The sequence below is a fragment of the Manduca sexta genome, chromosome 12 (genome assembly GCF_014839805.1).
Source record: "Manduca sexta isolate Smith_Timp_Sample1 chromosome 12, JHU_Msex_v1.0, whole genome shotgun sequence".
Taxonomy (NCBI): Eukaryota; Metazoa; Arthropoda; class Insecta; order Lepidoptera; family Sphingidae; genus Manduca; species Manduca sexta.
Genome location: NC_051126.1, coordinates 4,106,756 through 4,118,954, shown reverse-complemented (window position 1 = coordinate 4,118,954; position 12,199 = coordinate 4,106,756). Strand labels below are relative to the sequence as shown.

Genomic DNA, 12,199 nt, shown 5'->3' with positions numbered 1-12,199 from the left:
TCACCGTCTTCATCCACCATCCATAATAATGATAACTAAATCTATAATAAAACTTTTTTTGGGATTTTATCGCGGTTTTTATATTTTAACTTTCCTGACGAAGACTGCAGCCTTCGTGGTCACGCAGGGACTCGACAAAAAAAGTTCGATTTTTTTTTTAATTTTGATGTCTAACATTCGCGTAAACATAAGAAATCATTAAACTTAATCTAAATCTAAAGTTACTAATACTAAACACAGCTGTGCTTGTAATACAACTTGCAAGAGCGCAAAAACATGACATCGTTTTCAACCGTATGAGTGATAGTCTCTGCTACCTACCATGGCGCCACAACACCGACAACCACTAAACATACAAAACATCGCGTCGTGGTTTTCATTCTAAAAATAAACACGTGCAACAACGTCGGCGCCGTATAATTGTATTTAATAACGTCTACAGGCGCTCAGAATGTCAATAGAATACGCGCCGTAGATCGCGCTGACGTGTCTAATCAATTCGATACGTCGCCTCAAGGCGTTTGTTGCCTTCTGCCTTTTATTGATGCGTTAATAACTGCGGATAGAGAACTGAGTTGCATGTGTTTGATTTGCGGGTTATGTTCATAACAAGGTATCTGGTCCGATTTAACAGGTATTTCTTGTAGAACAACCCTCGGGGTAGTTCTCGGCGTGTGCCACTAGATGTAGTTGTATTCTAATAAGATCTTGTAAAGAAAATGGTATTTTTTTTTTAGGTTATACAATATTGTACGTTTGAGTATTTGTAAATAACCTGTTCGTTGAGAGAATTAACTTTAACGAGGCCTAAATCGTGAGAAAATTTGTATTGAATATTTATATATGTATGGGTAGGTTTTTACAAGTTATATGTGTACTTATAGGAAAAGCAGATCACATCAATAGTAATTAATCATTATTCTCTTATTAATTTCCTTTTTCTAATTTGGCGTGAAATTGAATTAGAAGCATTAGATGCCTATCACATAAATACATTATCACTCCGACGTTCATTTCCACGAAGAAAGTTATTTTTATAGCATCTCAAAATATACAAATTTTTGAACAAATTGTAGACAAAACCAAACACAAAGCGTTGTGTCCGAGCCGAGGTTACGAATTCTACTCGAGTGACGGTAATGATCGGTTAATTGTTGATAATTAGAGGTTGCGATGGCGTGCATTAGGAGCTTGTCGCGCTGGCCTGGTTTATTGGTGTTATTACACTAAACGGCAGTGGCCGCCATCCTGATTTGTGATTACTGATCGATTTACGGCTATGGAATATTAGAAATTACAGACGGTTGAAATAAACCCTTTTTTAAATTATTACACTACTAAGCTACTAAACGTACATACTACCCGATTCCTACCGGCATTCCTTTAAGGTTTATTTTCGTTTGTTTTAGTTTTCGTTAAATTGGCCGTCATATGTTAACCAAGGTATGTTTTTGCCTCCAGTTACCTTTTGAAAACTTTCACGCTTTGCCACTGTTATAATAGGAGCTTCCATATTGTGTTAAGAATTGTTTTAGTCCAAGATACCAATTTATATTATTTTGGGATATGGAAAGTAACATTTACGAAATATAGTTATTTAAAATGACTAGCTGTTTCGTTTCATTCGGCCATTAAGATTGCTAAAATTCCCTTCGGGCTTATCGTATTCATCTTTGATTAATTAGTATCAGGTGATCCTTCTACTATAAAAAAAACCGAAGGTACTGTCAGAAATTCCGTTCACGGAAATATTTTTTTAATTGACCACACAACCGACGAATACGTTCCATGAGAAACCTTCACGGATTTAAATTTTTAGCACCTAAAGAATTATATACGGTAATTTACCGAAATAATGCGATTATCCTTCATCGGTGTCGTAAAACGTCAGCAAGGTCGACGCGATTCATCAAAACTGAGGTGGTCTTGTATCTTGAGATACTAAGGTAATCAGAGGATATGGTAATGTTTTTTTTTATTGCTTTTAATGACGTGACGAACTAGCCGTTCGCCTGGTGGTAAGCGATACCGCCGCCCATAAACAGTAGAAACAATATCCAACACCTTGAATTACAAAGTATTGTTTGGTATTCCACTGCGCTCGCCATCCTAAAACAAGAGATGATAAGTCTTATTATGTCCAGTAGTTACACTGGCTACAATGTTCTTTAAACCGGAACATAACATTGTCTACACACTGCTGCTTGGCGCAGAAATAGACATTGCGGTACCTGCCCAGGCGGACTCTCATGTATGAGAGACCTAACAATGTATATGAATGAGGAACGTGATGGGGCAATGTGGCTAATGGATTTGTCGAATGGTAATGATTCAAAGCTCAAATATGTCTATTTGAACTTTAATAATAGTAGTCGACAAATCCACGACTACCATCGAAGATATACCTAATTCGGTATAATTCTACGTGGTACGACGAATCACTTGGTCAACATTATATTTGAATTACAACTACTACTTATTAGGTATAGGAATTACCATATAACGGTATCATGTTTAAAAGTACCACCGTTCTTTAGACGTTGCAATATGAATATTCTTTTTCGTCTCTTTTCACCAAAAAAATGAATGTAAAAGTTCTCATCCCTCATTCTAATTTGTGATCCTAATAATGAAACTAAAGCTCAGCGATAAATGCTAGTGGGTGGCTACACTTATCCCTGGATTACGGGATCAGGCGGGAAGACATTTTACATCCCACAGGTGACGTGGAACCGTCAAATGGGTATTAAAACGTTCCGCTGTACGGAGCCTGTGTCATATCGGTCAAATTATAGATATATTGTATCGTCATTTGAATGGTGTTATTTTTGTATTAAATATAATAATAAATATTGTTGTAAAAACATTAATAAATCTAAAATGTAAATTTTATACAATAAATACTTAAATCGAACAATAACATTATCTCAACGATTACCCATACAATGAAGTGAATGTCTTGTGCCGTGATTATGAGAAACAGTAAGTACAAAACTTATTTGTGAATTTCATATTATGAAATCGAAATAGCATTAATCAATATTTTTAAGCACTCTGTCCCCTGAGACGAAATTTAAATGCCGTGGGAGCATAACATCAAAGATGTCCGCTATCGGAATTATATATCTAGATCGAGTTCCAAAGAGTTCTTAAGTCATTGTTCCAAACTTAAATTGAACGATCGTTTTGAAATCCCAGTTGTGCCAACATAAAATAATATAACCAAACCTTTTGCTAATGTTTGAAACAACGGTACAGAATAATAAATGAAATTTCAATTACATGCAATTTAACACAGACTTTGGTTTTCGCGTGCACATATAAAATTCTTTTCATTGTTAATGTTATTGTTAAAACGTTGAATACGGTTTCGCGTGCGGTTAATGGAACTTATTAATTTCATACGTGGAAAGTAATGTCGGAATTTTGGTTGGGACGTGTTGGTCATTTGTCCAATGTTGGTTCAAATTTGAGTTATAAATTGATGGTACATATAAATATTATATGGATCCTGTAGTTCATTTTTATCAATGATTGACGATTTTAAGACCTCAATTCGTAAACGTGTGAACATTCAAAAAAATATTAATTAATAACAAAATTAATTTTAGGATTTCCAAAGATTATGCAAAGATATTGTTAATTATGCAACATAATTTTATCATCTCTAGTACACATAAATGAATGGAATGTTTAAATACTTTTGAAAATCGATTTTGAATGTCGGCACTAACTGGCTGGTTTACAGGAAAAAAAGTGAAATAATTCGCACATAAATTGCACCGTCTCATTTTTTAACTATCGGGTGTTTGCATCGCAATTAATTCGATGTCGATTTTTCCCGCCCATTAGTTAGAGTTATCGATTCGGTACAGCAATTAGCCGATGCGATCCGTTCACTCTCGGACCGAACGAAAATGATTGATTACGATTTTAGCTTATTAGCGATCCTCCCTTCGCGGCTTATCTGTGATCGGTGTAGGGATGCTCCTAATGTATTGAGTCTTATAGCAAATAGGATTATGTAAAAAGGTTTTCACAATGTAACTTAAAAATATATTTTATCGTCACTCAAGAACAGAAATACGTTATCGATTATAGAAGTGCATATTAATGAAATAAATTGATGTTCATATATATGTTTCTATGAACATCCCATGCAATACCACGCCTACCTTTTTAATTTGTATTTTACTTTACTTCCGAAGTGATTAACTTCATACTTATCAACTTTCATTCTAATAAATTTGGGAGGTAGAAACAACCCTTAAAATGCACTGGAAAGTTTCTCAACAGCCCTACCCACGAAAAAAGCCGGGATCAGATTCCGTCGCACAGATTTCGGTCCTGTCCAAACCAGATAACAGTGTTTTGGAAGATTGAAAGGGTGGATCTTGCTTGTTTATTTCTAAAGATTTCGCAAGTGTTCGAGTTTTATGAAAGAAATATGGACTTTAATGCGGCCTTTATTATTTATCTGCAAAGGCTTTAGTTTCCGTAAATTAAAAGGTAGAAACGCTAGATCTGCTAAACCCAAAATATATAAAAACAGTGTATATTTCAATAGGAAGTAATTAAGGTAGAATAATATCTTTAAAAGATTTAATTACTTAGAAATAAATTTTACTTATTTTGCTTTATCCATATTTTATAAAGTAACGTTATATACATAATATAAAGCTGTGTTCACCAAGTGATGAATATCCGAATTAAACGAATGCCTTCACCCAATACACTAACTCCGATGAAACTTCTCAACTACTAACTCCTTTTTTTCTATGATATACCGACTATATGCAATACATCGTTTTGACAACAATCTAACCTTAAGACTAATAAGTTATTTAAATTTAACCTAAACTTCTTGGGGTTGGCATATCCTAGCTGGATAAAAAACCCGAAATAAATAAAGATAAAAAAAAAAACCTAAACTTCTACTGACACTATGACTAAGAATATGTCCAATAACTCACAAACTAATCTTTTCAAACCTTGTCCTCGTATCGATAACTTTATAAACCTAATAAATACTAAATTAATGTTTTAAAACCTTGTCCTCATGATGTTGCCTTTATTAACCTAACTAATTATGTATTTGTATTTGTAGTGGGCGGCATGTCTCGCGGCGGCAGCGGTGCCGGCAAGACAGCGACCGCGAAGCGCGTGCCGCCGCCAGCGGTGCCCGGCGACGCGTTCGGCACGCCGCAGCACCGCCACTCGGGCTCCAGCTTCGGCTCGCAAGGGTACGCCTCGTGCGAGGACCAGCCGTACCCGCAGCCGCCTGATACGCCCTCTCATACACGAGGTAAATAGTTGTTTTCCTTTTAAGTAACCATCAGTGTCGAAGGGTGAAATTTTCGGAAAGGAAATCCAACACAATTTATAAGTACTAATGGTGTGCATAAATGCGGACTGTAAATTGTTGTAATGATAATAGGTAATTAGATTTTACACCAATTACGATAGGGAAGCCGACAAGAATCGGGTCATATGGACTCTTCGCCACTGGTAACCATATTATAAGTTTTTTTTAGATACAGTTTAGCTCATCACTTTGACTCTTTAAACTTAAGGCGTAAAACAAATCTGTTTTATCTCGATGGAGAATACGCAACGGTGTATGCAGGTTAACTTTAAGTGAGCAAATAATTCTAAAATTCCCATAACATTAATGTTTGTTTCATCTCCTTTAAAAAAAAAGTAGAGGATATCAATTTAAATTAATTATTTTTTTGCAAAATAGCCATACATCAAATTGTAACAATATTTAATTTCCATTCCAGATGACCACTCAGACTACGGCAGCACGGTGTCCGGAGTGTCTGGAGTGTCGGGCGCGAGCGGCAGCCTCGGCAAGAGTCCCGCGGGAGGAGGCACGTTCACATTCCCTCCGCCCTCGCAGCCGCTCACTCACAAGGCCGCCGTGTACTACCATCACCAGCTAGCGCTGAGCGATGATCAGGGCATTGATATGACGCAGGTGAGAATTGACCCGTGTTGTGTCATCCGTGGTCAAATAAAGTTAAGGTTCTTATTACACTGGACCAGCGGGCAGTGCCTCCGCCTATTTGTAAATTGGCTTACAAATATGATAAGAGCCTTAACTTTACTTGATCACGGATGAAACACACGGCCTTAGACTTTATACTGGAATGACCGGGTGTAACGTTGAGTATAGTGGAATTCAAGTGGGCTGGCAAAACCTAACAAATAATACTATAAGAATTATTTCCGTCTTTCTTGTTGTACACCGGCTGATTTTGGAACGCCACTAGAAAAGGAGAGGATTTTTCGCTTTTATTTTAGTACGTTCTAGAATTTGTTCGCGGCTTCGCCGCCGTGAACTTTTTCCGAGATAAAAGTCCCGCTTTATACTTTCCCGGGATAAACCGTAGCCTATGACCTTCCCAGGGTCTCAAACTATCTCCATACAAAATTTCATCGAAATCCGTTTGGTAATTTTTGAGTTTATCGCGTTCAGACAGACACGACTAACGCGACGGGTGACTTCGTTCTATAGCCTGTAAGGATAATGTTTATTGTGGACGCTATCCATCCTTAATTTAGAAATATATGGAACAAAGGGATCACCGAGAATTTTTCAAAGACTCAAACATTTTTTTGTTAAAATAAAACACATGGATGACACTATACAGAAAATCCGACATAACATCCGTGCTATGATAATTTTGGAACGGATTTGACACAAAAATGACTAAGATTGATTATCTTCGTGAAATCGATTAAAATTACCAACATACGCAATTCGATTTGGTTTTCGAAAAAGTGCGACCAAATGATTATTACCTTGACAACGCCGAAGGATTATTTTTTAATAATTTCTCATGTGTCTCACGAATATTAAGCGTACTTACTTAACGCTCATTATAGCCACAAATTGGAAATTGTTTAGTTAATCTAGACACATCTTTGTTTTGGTATTTGGTAGCATCTCCTCGAATGAATAATCTTTTCTCAATATTAAAGTAACCAAAATCAAATAAAATATGTCTATGACACTTAAGAATAATATAGTCCTTAGTTCATAAAAGAGTTAATTTCGCTTATCGCAGACAATATTTATGGGCGTAGCTAGGGGAGAGAGGAGGCAAGGATGGGCGGTGGCCATACAAGAAACGTAAAGACGTTTCTAAGTTGGCCAAAGGTCCACCCTAGAAAATGTCTCAAGCTTATAAGGGCCTTGCTTGCTGCAGGCCTTTCGTCAAATTCGGCTAACTTTTTTTTTGCTTTCACCAGCCTCCTCAATCCCTACAGGAATCCTTAGCTATACTTATTATTAAACTCCCTCGAAACTCAAAAACTTTTAGGATGTTTTTTAATTTCAATAGCTTCGCGATATGCCTAGGATCAAAAACTTTTGTCACTTTACAGCTAAGACTGTTCCTTACCTAAAAAACTCTGCTTATTCTTTCCAGAGTCCCGGCCGAGACAGTCCCGGATCGTCGTCAGGCTCGGCGGGATCAGGGTCGCGTCACTCGTCAGCATCGTTGGACAGCGGTAGAGCCTCGGGCAGGATGCCGCATCACCACCACGCCGCGTGCCACTGCGGCGACCTGGCTGATAGAGTCAGGGCTATGATCGCTCAGGGACTGCCTGTATGTATATTCTATAATCTATGTAAACCTCATTTCCCTTATTTCCTCGTTTTTCAAAGGGAAAGGCAATGGTCCTTAGTCATGCAACCTAGTCCACCTTTTCTTTTCCTTCTTTTCCACGGCCAAAATCTTTATTAAAATTCAAAGGCCGGAGCCATGTCTGTAGTGACGTCATTTTAATACAATTGTCTAAAATATAAACCAAATGATGTGTTTCATGATTTATATATTTTGGTTTTGTAAGATGTATCTTACCATAGTACTATATTTTTTTATACGGGGACGATGAAGTGACCACTGCACCTCAAGTGAAGTGTGGTACCAATAGGGTTTTGACTGACGTGCGATTTATTCCTCGCCTGTCGACACAATTATAATAATTACCGACTTTCTTGAAATCGTTTTGTTCCGTTTTTCGTCTGTTGCATTTAGATACAAAAATGTAATAATTTTTTTTTTCTCAGTTTAAATGGGGTATTTTTATTTGATATTAATCGTTCTGCACTCGGACAACTTGTGTGGTTCCATAAAATAAAAGAGCATCGTTGAGTGCTCCGTAGTTTAAAATTAAAGAAACTGCAAAATAAGTTTAATTTCACACCATTAATCAAAATAAATCCCAACAAATCATTGTCATATACCAACACCATATTAATACAAATCATTATGCCCACAGGACACAGATATAATCCACGTGTGTCTAGCGGACCTGCAAATGGAAGAGTACTCGCGACTCTTCATCGAAGCGGGGTACGACCTGCCCACGGTGACGCGGATGACGCCCGAAGACCTGACCGCCGTGGGCATCAAGAAGCCCAACCATCGCAAACGGTTAAAGGCCGAACTGGCCAACCTGAACGTGCCCGATAACTTGCCGGATTATATACCGGTGAGTGGTGTTTTGCTGCATAATGCGAATGCTTTACGTAATGAGAAGTGTTTATTAAATTTTGATCTAAAAATTTACTGCAGTCACAAGTTATGATATTATCTTATAAATTACAAGTACAATTATTTCGGACATTATCTTTGCATAAAAAAAAGAAAATAATTCAAAGAGTGAGCACTTACTGATATTATAAATGTAAGCATTTGGATGTTTGTTAGTCACTCACGTCAGAAAAACTGAACGGATGTGTATGAAATTTATCACAGAGATAGATACATTCTGCAATAATAGCACACAGGTCACTTTTTCTACCAGGAAATATATACTTGGTAGGAATTCACGTCTAGTTAGTGATTAGTTCTCGCAGTTGAAAGAAAAATGTAAAAATAATTAATAATCATGGATATTTCGGCCTTTAAAACTTCGTCATATTAAATTTTAAAGGCCGAAATATCCATGATTATTAATTATTTTTACATTTTTCTTTCAACTGCGAGAACTAATCACTAACTAGACGTGAATTTAAATTCTTTACTTGCCAATACTTGTTTAGTTACCCAGATTAAAGCCGAAACAAAATGTATGAAAATGGACCTTGAGCTACCACCTTAACGAAACTTATATTCCGGAAAAAACATTTTTATACAGGACTTATACATTGCTTTTAGTTCTTCCCATTCTCATTATAACGTTGTTAATTTCAGGGCTCTTTGGAAGAATGGCTGCGGTTGCTTCGACTCGAGGAGTACGGACCAGCGCTCGTGGCTCAAGGGTACCGCACTGTCCACGACGTCACACAACTCGCTTGGGAGGTACGTATTGGAATTAATATCTTTACGTACAACAGCAATTTTTTTAACCATAGAGAACTTTATCCCAACGTACAACAGCAAATATTTTTAATCATAGACAACCTCAAAAATCAATCCAGATTGAAAATATTCAAATGAGGATAAAACCTTATTGGCATTGCATTAATAAGATATTTGGTTATTTCAGGATTTAGAAGACATGGGCATTGTCCGACTCGGACACCAAAAGAAAATACTTCTTGCTATAAAAAGAGTTAAAGATATAAGGGCGGGTAAAAGAAGCATCAGTAACCAGGGTTCCCTGGACTTTCCGAGGATACAACCAGGCCAGGTCAGTACCATAGATACGCATGCTTTCTTCCTTTATTGTGTTTGTAGTGATGTTTTAGAATTTAGACTCCTTAGAGATTATGACAGCGGATGACAAAGAAATATAATAATAAAAGTGTCTATGCTCATCCGTTTTCATAATAACACAATGTGCTCTAGAAATTTCAATGGCAATTAGATTTTCTTATCTATCAAAAACAATTATTATCAAAGCATCACTTCAAATCAATGATTTATTTTATGATTTATTTTTATTTCACCCATCTCATTTCACCTCATCGGCCATCTTGAATTTTTATTGCCGCCAAATTAATTCTAACCTAAAAGTAATTGATGATATAATTTAATAATTTTCCTTTTGAATTACTAACTTTTATTTTAACAATGAGCGTTTAAAGCTTGATTGAACTAAAAACAGATATTCCTTTGAGCAGTGCCTATTGTTATTAGTTCCTTGATTGAAAACCTGGCACAAACGGCTATTAAGTTTTCTTTGCTCAGCCAAAATGGACACATTTTTGGGAAAAAGTACGTATAAATCCGCGTGAAGAATAATTGGCATGACTTTTCTTGTGCAAAATGAGTGTCGAAACTTTTCCCGATGCGTTCAGATGAAAACATTAATTATTTTCGCTTAGACTTTAGGTCTCTACCTATCCATCGCCTACGTCATTTCGTTGGCCGGATAATTGAGCAACTCTGCGTACTTATTATCGTTATATTTATTTCATCATGCTTCTATTTGAAAATCTTAGAAGATTAACATTTATTGCTTTCATAATAAATACCTATAATTTGCCTTACAAGAGATTCAATAACAAGTAATGCTTTTGCCTTAGTTTAATCATCATCCATGATTGTTCATGAAACTGCATATTATGAAATTGTGCAAAGGCAAAGATATTTTAATAAAAAAGAACGCGAGAGTCTTGATCCGGCCAACACTTCACAGTCATTAGCATCCACCATACCACGAGCCCGATGCAGCATGTGAATGTTTTGTTTTATTTTCTTTTTCCAAACACATTCCGCACTGTGGACGTTATCGACCAAAGGATTTATATCCGAGGGAGCGTTGCCAGTGGGAGAGGAGTTACCATAAACCCCCCGACCTAAACTTTGATGCCCTACCGACGCCCCTATGTGCCACTGATCTGGTCCCAATTCAGGTATGAAAACCTCCTTCGGCACAAGGTCTTGTCTGTCCGCACCCGACGCACAACGCTTATATGTGCACCTCTGTGTTTGTACGCTGTATCGATGTGTTTTTATTTTTTCTTTTTTCACATCGATTCTAGTATCGATTAGTATCGATACCCGCATATCGATTGTCTGGGCCTTATGGATACGTGCTCGAACTTTGTAAATTTGCCTGCACGGTAGTGACATAGTCCTATTAAATACTATTATCTATGAGCATGGTTTTATTATTATTTGATTTAATATGCATACGACGAGAATATATTTTTCGATAAATTAATAAGCCTGGCATGGTGAGAAAATAAGAATGGTACAAATAGGCGATTTTAATGGAAAACAAAACTAATACAGAAATTAATGTAAATATTTGTTTGTTAATGTATTATTGAAATAATTCCAAACGTTTGTGTATAATATGAATGATTACAGATTGATTTATATAAATAAATTCAACTATTTATTTTTTTTACTTTTTCTTCTCTTTTACAGAATGATCTTTCAATTTGTTCAAATCATAAACTTAGATCACAGTATTACACACTAATATATTAAAAGTATTAACATAATATCATGTAGCCTTCTAACTTCAGACTTTTTTTAACCATATATAAAAAGATCATTCTGTAAACCGGTTATTATCCAGCACGAGTCAACCCTAACATAAGAAATCACCAACAGATCCGTCACCCGCGCGGCAAATCGCTGGAAAGCCTCGAAGACCCGTCAGAAAGGACATCTCACACCACATTCTCTCCGGACGCGGGCTTCTACTACGGCGCGGGACAATGGCGGCGCTCATACGACGACGGAGACATCACGCCGACAAACGACAGCTCGTACGAAGGCGGCGGTACATTGCCGCGTCCGAGGGGTCTGGTGCGCCCTCGCCCCGTAGCTAAAATTCAAGCTACTCCAGCGTATCGAGACAAGTCGCCCGATTATACGTACGACGAGATCGCGTATTCAGCGCGACTGCAGCGCGTGGCGTACGGCGCAAGTCCGCACGTGGCTCGGAAGCCGCCGCCAGAGCCTCCGAAGAGACAGAGTTCTCAGTACGCGCCGTTCTCGCGCTTCGGTCAAACGACGGTAGAGATCCACCCGGAGAAGAGTCTGCCGCTGAGTCTGCCGGCGTACCCGAGCTCGGACTCGCTGTCGGTGTCGCTCGACAGCACGGGGCTGCTGCCGCCGCCGCCCGCGCCCTCCTCGCCGCCGCGCCGGTACGACGACGACAAGCACAGGACCGGCTCCGATGCTAGCTTTAAGGTTAGTTGTTAGGGAGTTGTTGGTAAATTTTCACAATTATAAAATACAATACTTAAGTGTAGATATTAATATTTTCACAGTTAGCTTAA

The 12,199-nt window shown here is 37.6% G+C and overlaps 1 protein-coding gene across 3 annotated transcripts in view; it reads left to right on the top strand.

Moving 5' to 3' along the window:
- LOC115442790 (caskin-2) overlaps window positions 1-12,199 on the top strand; it is a 219,600-nt gene that overhangs the window by 204,373 nt on the left and 3,028 nt on the right. For 2 of the 3 annotated variants that reach the window (XM_037437973.1, XM_037437972.1), the window contains exons 2-9: window positions 5,108-5,305; window positions 5,784-5,980; window positions 7,437-7,616; window positions 8,293-8,505; window positions 9,210-9,317; window positions 9,505-9,648; window positions 10,703-10,816; window positions 11,526-12,110. In XM_037437973.1, coding sequence (XP_037293870.1) covers window positions 5,116-5,305; window positions 5,784-5,980; window positions 7,437-7,616; window positions 8,293-8,505; window positions 9,210-9,317; window positions 9,505-9,648; window positions 10,703-10,816; window positions 11,526-12,110 — 1,731 coding nt within the window. In that variant the 5' untranslated portion in view covers window positions 5,108-5,115. The remainder of the gene's footprint in view (window positions 1-5,107; window positions 5,306-5,783; window positions 5,981-7,436; window positions 7,617-8,292; window positions 8,506-9,209; window positions 9,318-9,504; window positions 9,649-10,702; window positions 10,817-11,525; window positions 12,111-12,199) is intronic. The other variant, XM_037437974.1, reaches the window with a different exon arrangement.